Source organism: Ostrinia nubilalis, chromosome 1 (assembly GCF_963855985.1).
Source record: "Ostrinia nubilalis chromosome 1, ilOstNubi1.1, whole genome shotgun sequence".
NCBI lineage: Eukaryota > Metazoa > Arthropoda > Insecta > Lepidoptera > Crambidae > Ostrinia > Ostrinia nubilalis.
This window is the reverse complement of record NC_087088.1, coordinates 11,583,737-11,598,194: the sequence shown is the minus strand read 5'-3', so window position 1 is coordinate 11,598,194 and position 14,458 is coordinate 11,583,737. Positions and strand designations below refer to the sequence as shown.

Sequence of the window (14,458 nt, the reverse complement as noted above, 5' to 3'; positions counted from 1 at the left end):
GTAATATTTTTTTAACGTGACAAATATCTATGAAACCTACGTTTAGAAAGTTATAATCAAAAATATTATTATTTTAATTAATCCATAATAATGTGAACTTAATAATAAATAAAGTTTTAATGTAATGTTTAATAAAAATAATAAGCATTTTATAAAAATAAAAACATAAATATTATGTTGACAAACATTAGCAGATGCTGGTGGATTTTCAGACCACTTGTGTTTATTTTTTCATAGTAGCTGGATTGACTAGGTCCTACAACATCTTCATTTTCACTCTCTGAAGAAAAAACATGAAAATCAGAATCAATATCCTCATTATCGACCGAATATTGGTTATTGGATCTTCACAATGACCTATAATTTTATTATCACTATATCCTTCTTCTGACATGCTACTAATCACTAATTTGGAATCAAAAACTTCGTTCTAGGTATCTTCTATTGTTCTATCACTAATAAGCCATCAATACTGCAAAAAAACAAAAAGCAAATAAAAATTTCCATGAAAAAAAAACTAACGTAACTGGTATTGTGGGGGCCGCGCGGACCCCAACACGTGCATATCTTCGTCCTGGTGAATGATACAGTGTTGAAACGCCTGCACCAGACGCGAGTAGCGCCGAAATGAGAATACCAAAAATTTTGGCTGCCCACGATGCGTAGCTTCTTAGAAATCAAAGAAAACGTCATGCGTGGGGGCCGCGCGGCCCCCACGATACCAGTTAAGGGTTAACAATCAGTTAAGTACATGCGTAAATTGCGTGTAAGATTTTAATCAGTAATAATGAAGTATTTTTGTTACAACAACATTAATTTATATCAACACTATTGTAACTATTGTAAGTTAAAATTTTAGTTTCGAACAAAGGCCGGTTAGTTTACAAACGACTTTTAATTGAGTTCTTACATTAGATAGTTAACATTTAGATAACTAATAGAGACTATACTTACTCTTCCAGTAAATACTTACGTACCTATAGTTCGAAGGTAATCGTAAAAGAGATCTTACATAGGGGGAGACCGAGGAGAGTTGTAACAGAGGAGAGTTGAGACATGGACGATTTTTTGGAACTTATTTAACTATCAGTGAGCTCGCAACATCACGTATTTGTTATCTCGAGACTTGAACTAAAAAGCGCGCACTGTTACGAGCTCGCTGATAGTTAATAAGTAAATTCCAAAAAATCGTCCATGTCTCAACTCTCCTCTGTTACAACTCTCCTCGGTCTCCCCTACTTCACTCTGATTTTTAGTATCTTTATAGGCAATTTCTCCAAACTCTGATTTTCAAGATGATAATAGCAAAGCTTTCATAAAAATTACTATTGGCGTTTCAACACAACTCAGCTTTATTTAGAGCTTTACTTAGAAAACAAGTAATTTACTTAGTAAAAGATTTAAGAGCCACTCAAAATGCTACAAATTAAATGTTGAAATAAACGTTGAAAGCTAAAATATATCTTGGTTTCTTTGCTCTTTTACAGACATAATTTTAATTCAGCTAAGCATCTTCATGTTAATTAACGTAAATTGTTTAAGTAAATGTAAATTGCTTTCTGTATCTGACGGGGCTGAAAAGCAGGGATAGTCAGCCTAAAAGTTTGCTTGTAAGTCTTATCTGACGTAATATTTCATAGCGAGTCCGCGGTGTGACGAAAATTCTTCGCTCGGAAGCAACGTAAATCATGGGAGATTCGCACAGACAACGGTAGTTGCATAGAAGTCTCAAAAGTGTGCGTTTTAAGACCAAATAAGTATTAGTAGTAGAGTCATCGTGACTTTGGAGTGACAATAGGTATTACCAAAAATAAAACCTATAAAAATGTTAATAAAACTTGATGACACTGATAGGCCTTACTCGTATTACTGCTAGGGTAGCATGAACTTGTCTGACTTTTGGCCTGCAGAAAATGAGACGTTGAGTACGTTATTATTAACTATTCTGTGGAAACGTCATCAAGAAGTTCGGTTCCTTACGAAGTAAGTAAGTATGCATACTTCTGCGCCAAGTAAGTGGGATTATAATGTGGCGTGTTTATGATGTACCGTGAAAAGGGCCCCATGTGCTTATGGGCCACCTTCATCGTCTGACCTGGATATTTTACAAGCAAATTAAATTATACGCGGAGTCTGCTCAGTGAGTGGTCTCAAGAGACACGGCACGACTGGAAGACCCCAAATTGGGCCTTTTCTCAAAACTTTTCTACGTGGAGGAGGAAAAAATTGCGTGACCCATTTTCGGATGGAAGGTAATATTATATGAAACAAGAGTTTAAGTTTTATATTGTCTCATAAATCAGACTTTACACTTATCTTCTTGTCATCACTTCGGAATTATAAACAACGCGGAGTTTTCCGTAATGGTAATTCATTTTCATAAAATTAAAGTATACCTACGGGTACAAAACTTTTACATGTTGTTGTTTTCTTTTACATGGTTTTGTACTTTCAGGCTGAAGAATATTTGGTACTTATAAACTCTACTTTCATCGAGGAAAGCAACTTACAAATTACGTACTAACTTGACTGAACTGTCTAAATAACAGATGAACTTAATTTATCACTAAACTCTTATGAAGGCAATGTTACTAGTTTATTAAAGGTTATTTAAAGGTTAAATTTATACTTTGGACAATTTCACACAGCGCTATCTAGCCCCAAAGTAAGCATTTAATATGCATTTCGCAGTCACAATCATTTTCAGGCCATTTTTCAGTGAATGTCACGAGAATCATATGTAACCTAACTCATAACTTCAAATAACTAAGCATGTTATCGGAAAATTGATCTTACACGTAAATAAATTGTCTCTATATCCAAAATGTCAAGACAAATAACGTATTGACCACGTAATTTCTCTTGAGAGTTGAGCCAAAATTGAGTCCTTACAAAGCTGAATACCACAAATTACACGGTCGTCGGGAGGTCATCTTCAAAGGTCCATTTAGTTGCCTGGCTCGAGCCGAGGGCTTATCCCTTTTTTATTAAGACGGTATGACCTTTTACTTCCTTTATTGTATTAAGAACCCTGAAGTTTAATTTATTATACGAGTTATTTTGTAAAAGGAGTCCCAAATAAATAAATAAGTATTTTAGTTACTCAATGGTTCCAGGATTCTTGAAACAGTTTTAGGCTGGGTCCATCTTACTTTAACTTTGACAAACGTCAAAAAACTGTCAAAATCCATACATAAAGCACCAGTTATCATCAAAGTTACGGTCAAAGTTGGGTGGTGCAACCCAGCCTAAGAAGTAAAGTGTTAATATTAAATTCGGTGTTAAACCTCAAAGAGAAATTACTGCAATAATCAATAATTATTATACCAGCTTGTAATCAACACCTACCACGAAAATTCGCTAGGTACACGATTAAACTAAAAGCTCCAGAAAGTTCAAAACTTTAGCCGATTTTAGACTAAAAGTAATTCGTATGCCAACCAACCAAATCAAAATTAGATAGGTAACTCGTAGTTACATTTTAGAATCTATGACCATCTTTAGATGTTGCAGACTTAAGATTATTTTCAAAACTGGTATACTCATTACATTGACAAACAGGGCGTACAACGTGGCAATGGTCTAGAATTCGCATTACTTCCTACAAAGGACAAAAAGTTAGTTAAGGTTTCTAATAACGCGCTTTTTCCGCGCGAGCAGTGATTGATATCCCCGGGCAGGGAGTCGCGCGTTGGTTGCGGGTCATTAGCGAGCTGCGGGCTGCGTGCGCGCAGAGTACACTTGCGCGCGTATTTTGAGGAAGTAACAAGGGAAAATTGCTATTATGGTGTTTATTAGAACGTTTTTGTGATAATTACAGGGTTTTAATAGAATGATTTATTAGTCTCTATCCAAATGGAACAGATTTTGGTGTATCTAATCATTTTTCTTTAACTACTTTATCGACCGTGATATGATCTTTATTGGAAATAAGTACCCACCACTGTCTTATGTAGATACAGAATGAGATGGGCGTTGTTTTACAAAACCACACGCTGTATATTTATTGAATTGAAATCATCATAATCATCATCACCATTTCAGCCATAGGACGTCCACTGCTGAACATAGGCCTCCTCCAATGACATCCATGATGACTGGTTGGCAGCAGCCTGCATCTAGCGCCTTCCTGCTACCTATATGAGGTCGATCCACTTTGTTCGTAGACGTAAATTGAAATATTTTTTATGATTCCATTAATTAGACCCAGGTAGACACATTTTTCTTTTATCGACCCAGTCTACATGATCCTACTTTCTTAAGTGTATAATTCATAATTTTATTTACAACAGTATTCCTTACAGTTACTAAGCTAATGGGGTATTAGTATTACAACTCAGAAATTCACCAGCGCGAATTAAAATGCCCTCGTAATTCCAAAGCGGCTACGCAACAAACTGTACCGACGGCATTTAGCTTGAAGACGCTTCGCTAGAAATAGTAGTCACTTGTAATTGCTATAATTTTATGTAATAAGGGATGAATTAGAACTATTTAGTTCCTAGATTTGATCTGGAGATATTGTGGCGTGCGATGGAATTGGTTCCGTAATTATCTTTGTAGAGATTTGAGTTGAGTATCGAGACAGTTGTATGCGGTTAGATAATATAAAACTTACCTATAGATAGAGACGATAGCTATTACGGTAAATCCTACATAAGAGGTGCTCTCTTATACAGGGTGGATACAAAACTATAATTTTGACCGGTAAATATAGTGATATTTTTTTTTACCATGACATTAAATTGAACTAGACTAGTTGGCATTAAGGATAAAATTATCAAACAGTCCAATCTTTTTCTCTAAGGCGAAATATAAAGCATCATTCAATCATTGATCAGGTTAATTATCAGAAAACATAAAATAATATCAACTTGTTCGAGAAAACTTTAGTTTTGTTCGAGTCTTCCTGCTTCTCCTTAATTCTCATAATATAAATTGTACCTACATCAAAAACTATTTTCCTATTTCACACAACATATTTTGAGGTACCCCGCAAATATGTTGCGGTAATTACCGCCAAGCAGAACTAAGCAGGTGATGTGTGTATCAGATGACACATTGGGTCTCTGGTTTCATGAATTCCATGGCAACGGAGTGGCACTAACATTATGTACACAGACTGATCTTGTAGCGAGGCTGTGAATGGTATCGAAAGCTCATGATCTAGGCCCTAGATCATGAGCTTTATTCCTAGATTCTAGGGTCTTATCAGTTTGCTTACCATGAGTTTACGTTAGGTGTGCTCGCTAGAGACTGCGTAAAAATGACATAATGTACAATAGATTGTGCAGCGCCCTGGCGGCGGCTACTTTCAAGAACTAAAATCTTCATAGATTTTTTTTATGCACTCGCTAGCGAGCACACATAGGCGTAATCTTATGGTGAGCACATGCTCCTAGCAAAATACATTAGTAGCCTAATTGTTTTAGAATGTCACCTGTTTTGTTATTTTTAGGTTTCTAAGAACTTAGAAGAACCTTGACTAGTATTAAGTGAGGCTTTTAAACAGTCTTGTTCGTGTTTAAATTGTCATGTTTTGGTAAGGTTTGGTCTAAGTACTGCAACATTGTATAGAGTAAGGAAATAGTATTTTAAAGTAGGAAACCTGATTTGCTCAAGAGTTTTTATAAAAGTGTAAGTCCATTGAAAATTTTGTAACACTGAAAATTTTTTCTTTCAAATAATTTATTCCTTCAAAACTCTTCCGTTTTAAACATAATGTTCTACAAAAAAATCCTTTTACTTAGCCCTTAGATACCTACAATAGGAAACCAAGGCAGTCGCACGGAACACTCTCCGGATTTTAATAAATCTTAAAATCATGCTAATTAATTGAAAAATAATACACTTAAGTAAGTTTACTAACTTTAACTTTATATTAGCGGACTTAAATTGTATAAAGCTATAAAATCTATTGCGCCCATAAAGATAATATATCATGTGGTAGATGTAACGCCCCACATGGTCCTGATGAGCAAAGATCGTTGACACCAATTCGCTTATCGCATTATAACGGTGCTCCTTAATGCTGATAACGCTTATGCAACCTCCTGCGGTAACGAGATGAGCCTTCCTAGAAGGAGATAGGCGACACGCGTGCCCGCGTGAATAAGCACAGTCAGAAACATTAAAAGGTGCGCTTTTATTACCCTAATATGTAAGGAATATGGCAGAATTGACACCATAATATGACCTACTATTATTGCATTATAACGTGCTGATAACGCTCCAGCAGTAACGAGATGAGCCTTCCTAGAAGAAGATAGGCGACACGCGTGCCCGCGTAAATAAGCTAAGGTATGAAGCACAGTCAGAAGCATTTTAAGGCGCGCTTTTATCACCTAACGGAATAAGATCGAAATGACGATATGACAACGTAGAGTAAGAACTCTAGTGCTCTGCATCTCAGATATTTAAAGGGATATCTTACAGACTATTTCAATTGTACTCGTGCAATTTTGAGTTGTTAAATGTGCTTCATTCCATGCGTAAAAAACTGCTACTACTTACCTGAGTACTGACTCTTTTGAGATGAAATGGAAAAGCAGTGTAGAGTTTTAATGGAAAAGCAGTGTACATTTTCATCGTCTACTAAAATAGCTGCTACAGTATTGCTATATTTCCATTTCACTGTACCCCTGACGTATGGAATACCTCATCATAATATGGCGTTTCTTGGAGAAAATCTATAAGGCTCAGCAATGTGTTTTACATTAGCAGAAGTACTCGCATGGTAACCTGCCTTTTCCATATTACCGCTTCATAGTAACTTGTTAACGACATTTTGTGCAGCCATCGCATCGTTTGATATCGAACTTAATGAGTTTATTTTCCAAGTGGGTTGTTAAAACTTAAATTCGTTAAAAGTCTGGGCAAAACCAAGAGATTAGTCGTCCTAGCTGGATTTTTTGGGGAAGTCAAAACCTTTTGTAATAACTCAAGTTCAATTAATTTAAATTAGGAGCTGAGTTCGTCTCGCTGAGAATGACAACAATGGATGCCATAATCTACTTAAGTATGCTCACTTACTATTCGTATCTTGTTTGCCTGAGTTGTTACTAATGTGTTTAAGTTAAAGAACAGAGATTTGTACTTTGTTGGTTCTTTCTTTTCCATGAATATGCAATGTTTTTTGTACCCAAGTGAATGATAAACATCGGAATCATAAATCAAAAACGTCACTAAAGAAAAGTCTTTCACTCTTTTTGTTTGGTGAAGTCATCAAAAATGCAGGAACCTGTTGGTGCCGTCACGCTATTCCGTCATTCCAGTTCCGACCCTTTGAAGCGACAGCGAAGTAATAATCTATGAGATAATACAGGGTGATTTGGATAAATACAATTTATTTTTGATGAAAAGGCCGATGAAAATTGACCACTATAAATGAGAGCCACGTTAAAATCGTCCAAATAAGATTTTACCCACGTCATCAATAAAATAGAGCGCTGATTTGATTGGAGAGATGATAAAGTTAATTAAATTATGCTTCTTTATTTTTCAAATATTTGAAAATTAGATCAATATCGCCTTTCGTTAATATTGCTTATTTAAGTACCCTAATATTTTCATCACCCTGTATAACACGCCATATTCTATTGTTTCATTTGAAAATACCAAAAGTGAAAGTTTCACACCGACATTAGCGACAGATCAGATGCCGTTCGCGGAAAATTGTGAGGAAACGAAGATAAAATTAACGTTTTTATAAGGTAAAAGTATCATGATACTTACTCAGGATAAGAACATTTATGGTGAGTGGGAAATAGTCATTGTGTTTGCTAAACTAATAAAGATTGTGAGAAGAATATTTTGGTAAGAACGTCGCTAGTCGTATATTTTAAATGATGATCATATTAAATCCTTTTCGTTACTACTTCTAGTAAGTAATATTAACACTAATACATAGTTACTAAGCCACATTAAACAACAGAGATTACATTCGATTCGATTTTACAAGGCAGAAGTTATCCTAGGATCTTTTAAGTCATACTTCAAACCTTTTGTTGGATTGCTGAAAAACAATTTACTTAGTCGCAATTAGAGCGACTATTGCGAATAATTCATTATTTGCAGAATAACAATTCCTTGAAATGTAGCCTTTCGGAGAACGGGTGCTTTTGAATGAGGATCATTTCGATTTTTAGCTGAGAATGCAGATTTATAGGGCTAAGAAATCCTTAATACACAGTCCAAAAATTTTTGTTCTACGACAAAAATTGACGAAGTTATGGCCAAATTACTAAAAAAGTTCACTGACCGCCCGGCGCGGGGACGATGACGTCACTATATCCGATCCGAACGCTGCCGGCGTACTGCGTGGATAGAAAATATTTTTTTCTAGCCAAACTATCAGTTTTAGAGAAAAACTTGTAACGACATTTATTCCTCAGAATAAAGTAAGCTATCGATAGGTAATTTTTAAAAAAAGAAATTGTGAAAAATAACGCAAAAAATCCATACGCTCATACGATTCAATGGCGAACGCAGAGACGCGATTGGGGTCTCCGCGGTGGTATATTTGGCGATTTATTCAAATAAAGTGTTCATAAGTGTTGTTAGTCATATCTTCTTCCAAGTAAAATATAAAAATGTATAAGTATTAATTTATTTACTTCTAACAATAAGGTATAGCTGAGGCAGATACACTCTGCCTAGGCTACTTAACCCCCCCCCCCCCCCAGGCCAGAAACTGGGTATGACTTGCCTCTCCCCCCCTCCCACCAAGGCCAGAAGCTGGGTAAGGCTTGCCCCTCCCCCCAGGCTATAAGCTGGGTATGACTTATCCCCCCCCCCCAGGCCAGAAACTGGGTATTAGCATCATATTATGTATTATTATGTTCAATACAAACAATCATTAAGTTACAATCACCCCAACCGCGTCTCCGCATTCCCTCGAATCCTATGAAAATGTGGTTTTTGGACATAGCGATACTTATTTTTCACAATTTTTATTTTTAAAAATTACTGGTCGATACGTTACTTTATTTTGATGAATATATGTTATTAAAAGTTTTTTTCTAAAACTGATAGTTTAGCTGGAAAAAAATATTTTCCATCCCAATAGTAGGTACGCCGGCTGCGCTCGATTCGGATATAGTGACGTCACGCGGCCCTGCGCACATAGGTAGATTTCAATGATTTAGGCGGCCAAAAATATTTTTTGCTTGAAATTAGTTATAAGTACAAAATTAAATTAAAATAAACCATTTTTGACTGATTTCTTTTATTATTAATGATAATAAAACATTTTTCACTTAAATATAGAAAATAAAAAAAATATATACAGGGTGGAAACGTTAAGTGATCTCACTCGATTATTTCTAAACTATAAAAGATATCGAAAAACTGATTACTGATTCTGAAAGTGCTTCACAAGCTCTTTCAAACGGTACCAATAATAGGTTACATAATAAACTGGATCTATCCGAAAATTAAATGTTTTCAGCCTCCATACTAAATGTATGCCAGTCAAACAAAATTAGAAGTATTAATTTTTTTTATTAAACAATAAACACTTAAAATGAACTCGTAAATTGCATTCTTATTTAAAATTATTCATGGAAAACATTGGTTTTAGGCTTTACTTGCTATAATATTATCAAGACATGAGTGCCATGACTGTGGCTGTACTAAATGTATGGAAGCTGGAAACATTGAATTTTAGGATGGATCCAGTTAATTTTGTAACCTATTATTGGTATCGTTGGATAGAGCTCGTGAAGCACTTTCAGGATCAGTAACCAGTTTTTGAATATCTTGTATAGTTTTTAATATTATGTGGTTTTACTAAATGTATGGAAGCTGAAAACAATTAATTTTCGGATAGATCCAGTTAATTCTGTAACCTATTATTGGTACCGTTGGATAGAGCTCGTGAAGCACTTTCAGGATCAGTAACCAGTTTTTCGATATCTTGTATAGTTTAGAAATAATCGAATGAGATCACTTATCGTTTCCACCCTGTATTAAAAAGTTTCATTGTTATCATTGATACCCCATCGTGTGTGGTATCGTTGGATAGGTTATTTAAAATGACTTAGGGGTTTCCAAGACTATTTTTTGATTTAGTGATCCGTTTGCAAAATATTAAAGTTTAAAGTGATAATTTTTTTTTCGAAAATGGCGTCCCCCCCTCTAAAAACTAAAGTGTTGGTTTGAAAAATCTGGAAAAATTCATAATAATAGTGCTTTTCATGATCTTTTAAGTAAAACTAGAACGGTTAAGATAGACCAGTTAGTTCAAGAGTAATAGTCGTTTAACTCGTGTAAAATTTCATACTTAATAAAACTCCTTAGAAGAAAATATTAAAAGTGACTTTAGATGAAGTAATTGCTTGCTTATGAAATATATTATGGTAACGACTGACAACTACGGAACCCTACACTGCGCTTGGAACGACACGCACTTGGCTAATTTTTGTATTTTTATAAAATAACAATAAGTAGGTAGGTATATCAATCTCACTTTGAGAGCATTCCTCATTGGGTCACTACTTGCTACTTGGCTTGGCAGACATCAACATTTCCATTGTTTCAGGAAGGAAAGCTTTGCGAGAAGGTCTTATTGTGTCTCCTGGAGCTGATCAAGGGGTCTGATGTTAATAAAAGCCTATCTACATTGCGTTCCTTTCTAGAAAACTTTCTAACAAAGTTAAGCCGATATGACCGGAAATGCTTGGGCTTCTGCGGCTTGTTTTTAAAAAACACTTCTTCATGTTTATTGGCTTTCATCCACCTCTTCTTGAATTAGCTTTTCACATAAGATGATCTTTGTTTCAAACTCTTTTCAGCATTTTCTGTGTCTCCATAACGACTAAAAGAAAATCTTCATAAAAATCAAGTTTATCACTGAAACATGGTAAATTTTGCCTTTGTATCTGGTCAAATAAGTAATTCCGAGTAACTACTTTAGTACCCGAGGCACCAGACAGGCCTAAAATAAAAAGCAAATGGATTGAATACAAAGTAGCAATAAAATGATATTTTGCTCAATTTTTTCTCCAAATCTTCAAATGCTGTTAATTTAAAAAAGCGCGGGTTTCCGCGGCAAATTTTTTTGCAGATTTTAAGAACAATATGTAAACTATTAAAAAATAAAGAAATTATTGCTCGGACGGACCCTGAAGTTAGTTAAACGACCACTTTAAAATAAAAAATACAAAAAAAAACTCATTTCTGATACAGCTATCTTTGTCAATTTTTAAATATATTTAGGAAAACAAAAACTAAGTAAATTACTGTTGAAAAACATAGGCTCTATCCTAAATTATCGCAATCCACCACTGTTACTCGAAAACAATGGTTTTGAAAATAAATATGCAATTTACAAAAGTTGTAAGTTTAAGAGCGCCCGACAACAAATACATACACGTTAAGCGAACTATCGCATTCAGACTACTCTACAGGGTAGATTTGCGCTCGTTAAACATTGAAGAAGGTACCATGGTATTCCTGGAAGTGTGTACTACCCGCGTACATGGTTTATTTTTCAATAGATTGAGTTTGGAAAACTGGGTTTTGGCCGCCTAAATCGTTGAAATCTACGTATGTGCTGCGTACGTTGACTTTTAGCGGCAAAATTGGTCCGATTTGGATAATTCAAAAAGATATATCTTTCTTATGTCTTAAAGATTAACGTAGATACAAGTTTTATTGAATTTTCTACAACAGTACTGATCCTCATTGTAGAACTAGCAAGTAGAGACATCTATTATTTATTTCTGAAACCATCTGTTTCTTTTCTAGGCCACGCAAATGTGTTTTAATCTTACAAGTTGATGTTAAACAAAATCTGCAGATGGCGTTGCATATGAATAGTATTGATCACTTATCCTGTATACATTCTTAAAGGTCAAAAATGCAGATTTTTATTATTATTTTGTGCCCAGACACGAAAGCGTTTAAATTTAAATTTATGATTTTTATAAATTTTACTCATCATTCAGGTGAAGGGGGTGCTGCTTTTATGTGGAATATTATTGTGAAGGTCTTAATTATCAGTAGCGGCGTAAGGGGGGGGCGGTGGGGGCGGTCCGCCCCGGGTGCCAAGCATCAGGGGGTGACAAAGTCGCGCAGATTAGTACTCACTGACACATCTGCATGGCAAGGACGGTCGTGATGTCATGACAGGGGGGGTGCCATTCTGGGGTGCCTTAGGCTATAATTTATATTATGACGGGGGGGGGGGGGGGGTGCCGCCCCGGGTGCCAACCTATGCTACGCCGCCACTGTTAATTATGTAACAGTAATAAAAAAATATTAATTCCCAATATTTTAATTTTGAACAATTAAAGATATCATTACAATATGCCTACTTAGGATTACAATAAATTTATGATATGTATAATAATTAAAACAATGCAGACTAAAAAATAAATGAAATAACTACAAGTATACGATTGATTTTACACTTTATTACAATTTACTCGTGAAACCGAGTTTAACTTGTATTTAATCTACTGTTGGTATTCCTACTTTAAAATTCCATATATTTGAGACACATAACAGAATGAGAATCGTAATCACTGGGAAAAATGGTTTAAAAATTTCTTTACACTTACACCTTTTAACAAAACAATTCAATGAAATGTCTATCACATTTTTTATTACGATAGTAGAGTCGCCAGCGCATTAAGTTCATTTTAGTTGCAAAATCGTTTTTATTAGAACTACCTACATAAGTTGCCACAGTGCTAAGCTTGATTCGTCAATTAAACGTGGTTATTATTATGTCTAAAAGGAGGTCATCAAGCAATGGTATAAATAGTTCGAACAATATGATTTTTAATTTTTTATGCAGACAGCGAATTATCAATTAAAAAAATGTATAGCGATAGTTACCATGATCATTTAGTGCAATTATTCACAAGCAGTCAATGAAAGTAATGGAATATTAAAAACATTTTTTAACATGCTATAAAACTTTTCAACATCCCGTTTGATTTATCAAGTCGCAACGAATCAACAAGAACTATCACAGTAGACAGATCATTGCTAAAATATTTTTTTACATTTAAAGCATTATCATAAAATCTTATTGCACATAAACTATTCCTAAACATGCTACACATTCATGCTGAACTACCTAGAAACTAGAAACCAGACTTTTAAAGTTTGATACTACAAGTACATTAGATACACAAATATAACATGATTAAAATATAGTGTTTTAGTTAAAATAGTCCACAAACACACGACTTTAAAAGGTATAAAACCTGCCATGTTTGAAATAAATTAGAAGATCAGTCTCATCTTTGTCGACTATTTTATCATAGATTACAGTAGAAGAAACTATGAAAAACTATAAGCAACATACACTATTCCAAACAAAAAGTATTTTAGTTCATAACGAACAGTCAGCTTCAAATTGTTCGTGACACCCGAAGTATCCAAAAAGTTCACAACACTTCTTTGTTACAATGAGGGCTATCGTTTTAGCGCTCACCAGTTTGCGCCACTGTAGAGTAAGGTCCTGTCACTTGCTAGTAGCGAAGACAGTGGCACCAACTGGTGAGTGCTAAAGTGGTAGGAGGACTATCGCATTTGCACTCATCAAGATGGCGCCACTGTAGAGTAAGGTCCTGTCAATCGCCAGGGGTGCCAACTGTTAAGTTTAAAAACGATAGCCCTCATTGGATTAAGGTTGTGTTGTGAACTTTTTTACCATTTTGAGTGTCACGAACTAATGTTTGACGCTGACTGCACTTGAGTTATACCAATTTTACCAAATATCTGTTCTAATAAGACTTGATATTTGGAATAATGTAGTGACATTATCTCAGTAAAGCAGATAAATTAGAAGTATTAAAACACCTATTTCTTATCTTTGGGATTTTAGTTTAGGTATGGACTAATGAGCGACACGAAAATGAAGAAAAGAAAAAATCAGGTACAGTTTCAGTATTTTCACAAAGATTTTGAAATAAAAATTATTATTAACTCGAATGGCACGTCAATAGCTAAATAACTGATTACAATTAACATTAAAATACCTATTTAGGTGCTATTGATGAAGTTTTTTTATCTACTATGATTATTATACAATTAATATTCCAATAGTTTTATCTTCTAGTTGTTGAAATGACAATCATGTCTATAAAATCTTTTTTACATTAGTCACCTACTAACTTAGAAACAGGACAATCAGTGCATTCTGTACAATATGACATTCGATATAGATTTAGCGAAACGATCACGATATCGAATGTCATACTGTCCCGGAAATCTTAAAGCTAGATAGAATCATTTCAGAAGTATTTCATAACTATAAAAACAGTTCAGATTGAGTAGAAATAAAATAAATAACATCCAATAGAATAGAAGATTTTTTCATGCAAGTTTAAAAATCATGCAATCGTTTTTTTAACGCTAGTTATTCCTCGTCATTCAGAAGATCTGTGCAGGATTTTGCTTTGGTTGACCTGAAAAAGAAAAAAAAAAGATTATTTTTTTGTTC

The 14,458-nt window shown here is 34.7% G+C and overlaps 2 protein-coding genes across 3 annotated transcripts in view; one reads left to right on the top strand and one right to left on the bottom strand.

Moving 5' to 3' along the window:
- LOC135075830 (NADH dehydrogenase [ubiquinone] flavoprotein 2, mitochondrial-like) overlaps window positions 1–14,458 on the top strand; it is a 219,418-nt gene that overhangs the window by 73,613 nt on the left and 131,347 nt on the right. The window lies entirely within an intron of this gene.
- The window catches only part of LOC135072018 (uncharacterized), a 60,981-nt gene continuing 58,784 nt past the window's right edge, over window positions 12,262–14,458 (bottom strand). For both annotated transcript variants that reach the window (XM_063965945.1, XM_063965952.1), the window contains exon 6: window positions 12,262–14,423. In XM_063965945.1, coding sequence (XP_063822015.1) covers window positions 14,375–14,423 — 49 coding nt within the window. In that variant the 3' untranslated portion in view covers window positions 12,262–14,374. The remainder of the gene's footprint in view (window positions 14,424–14,458) is intronic.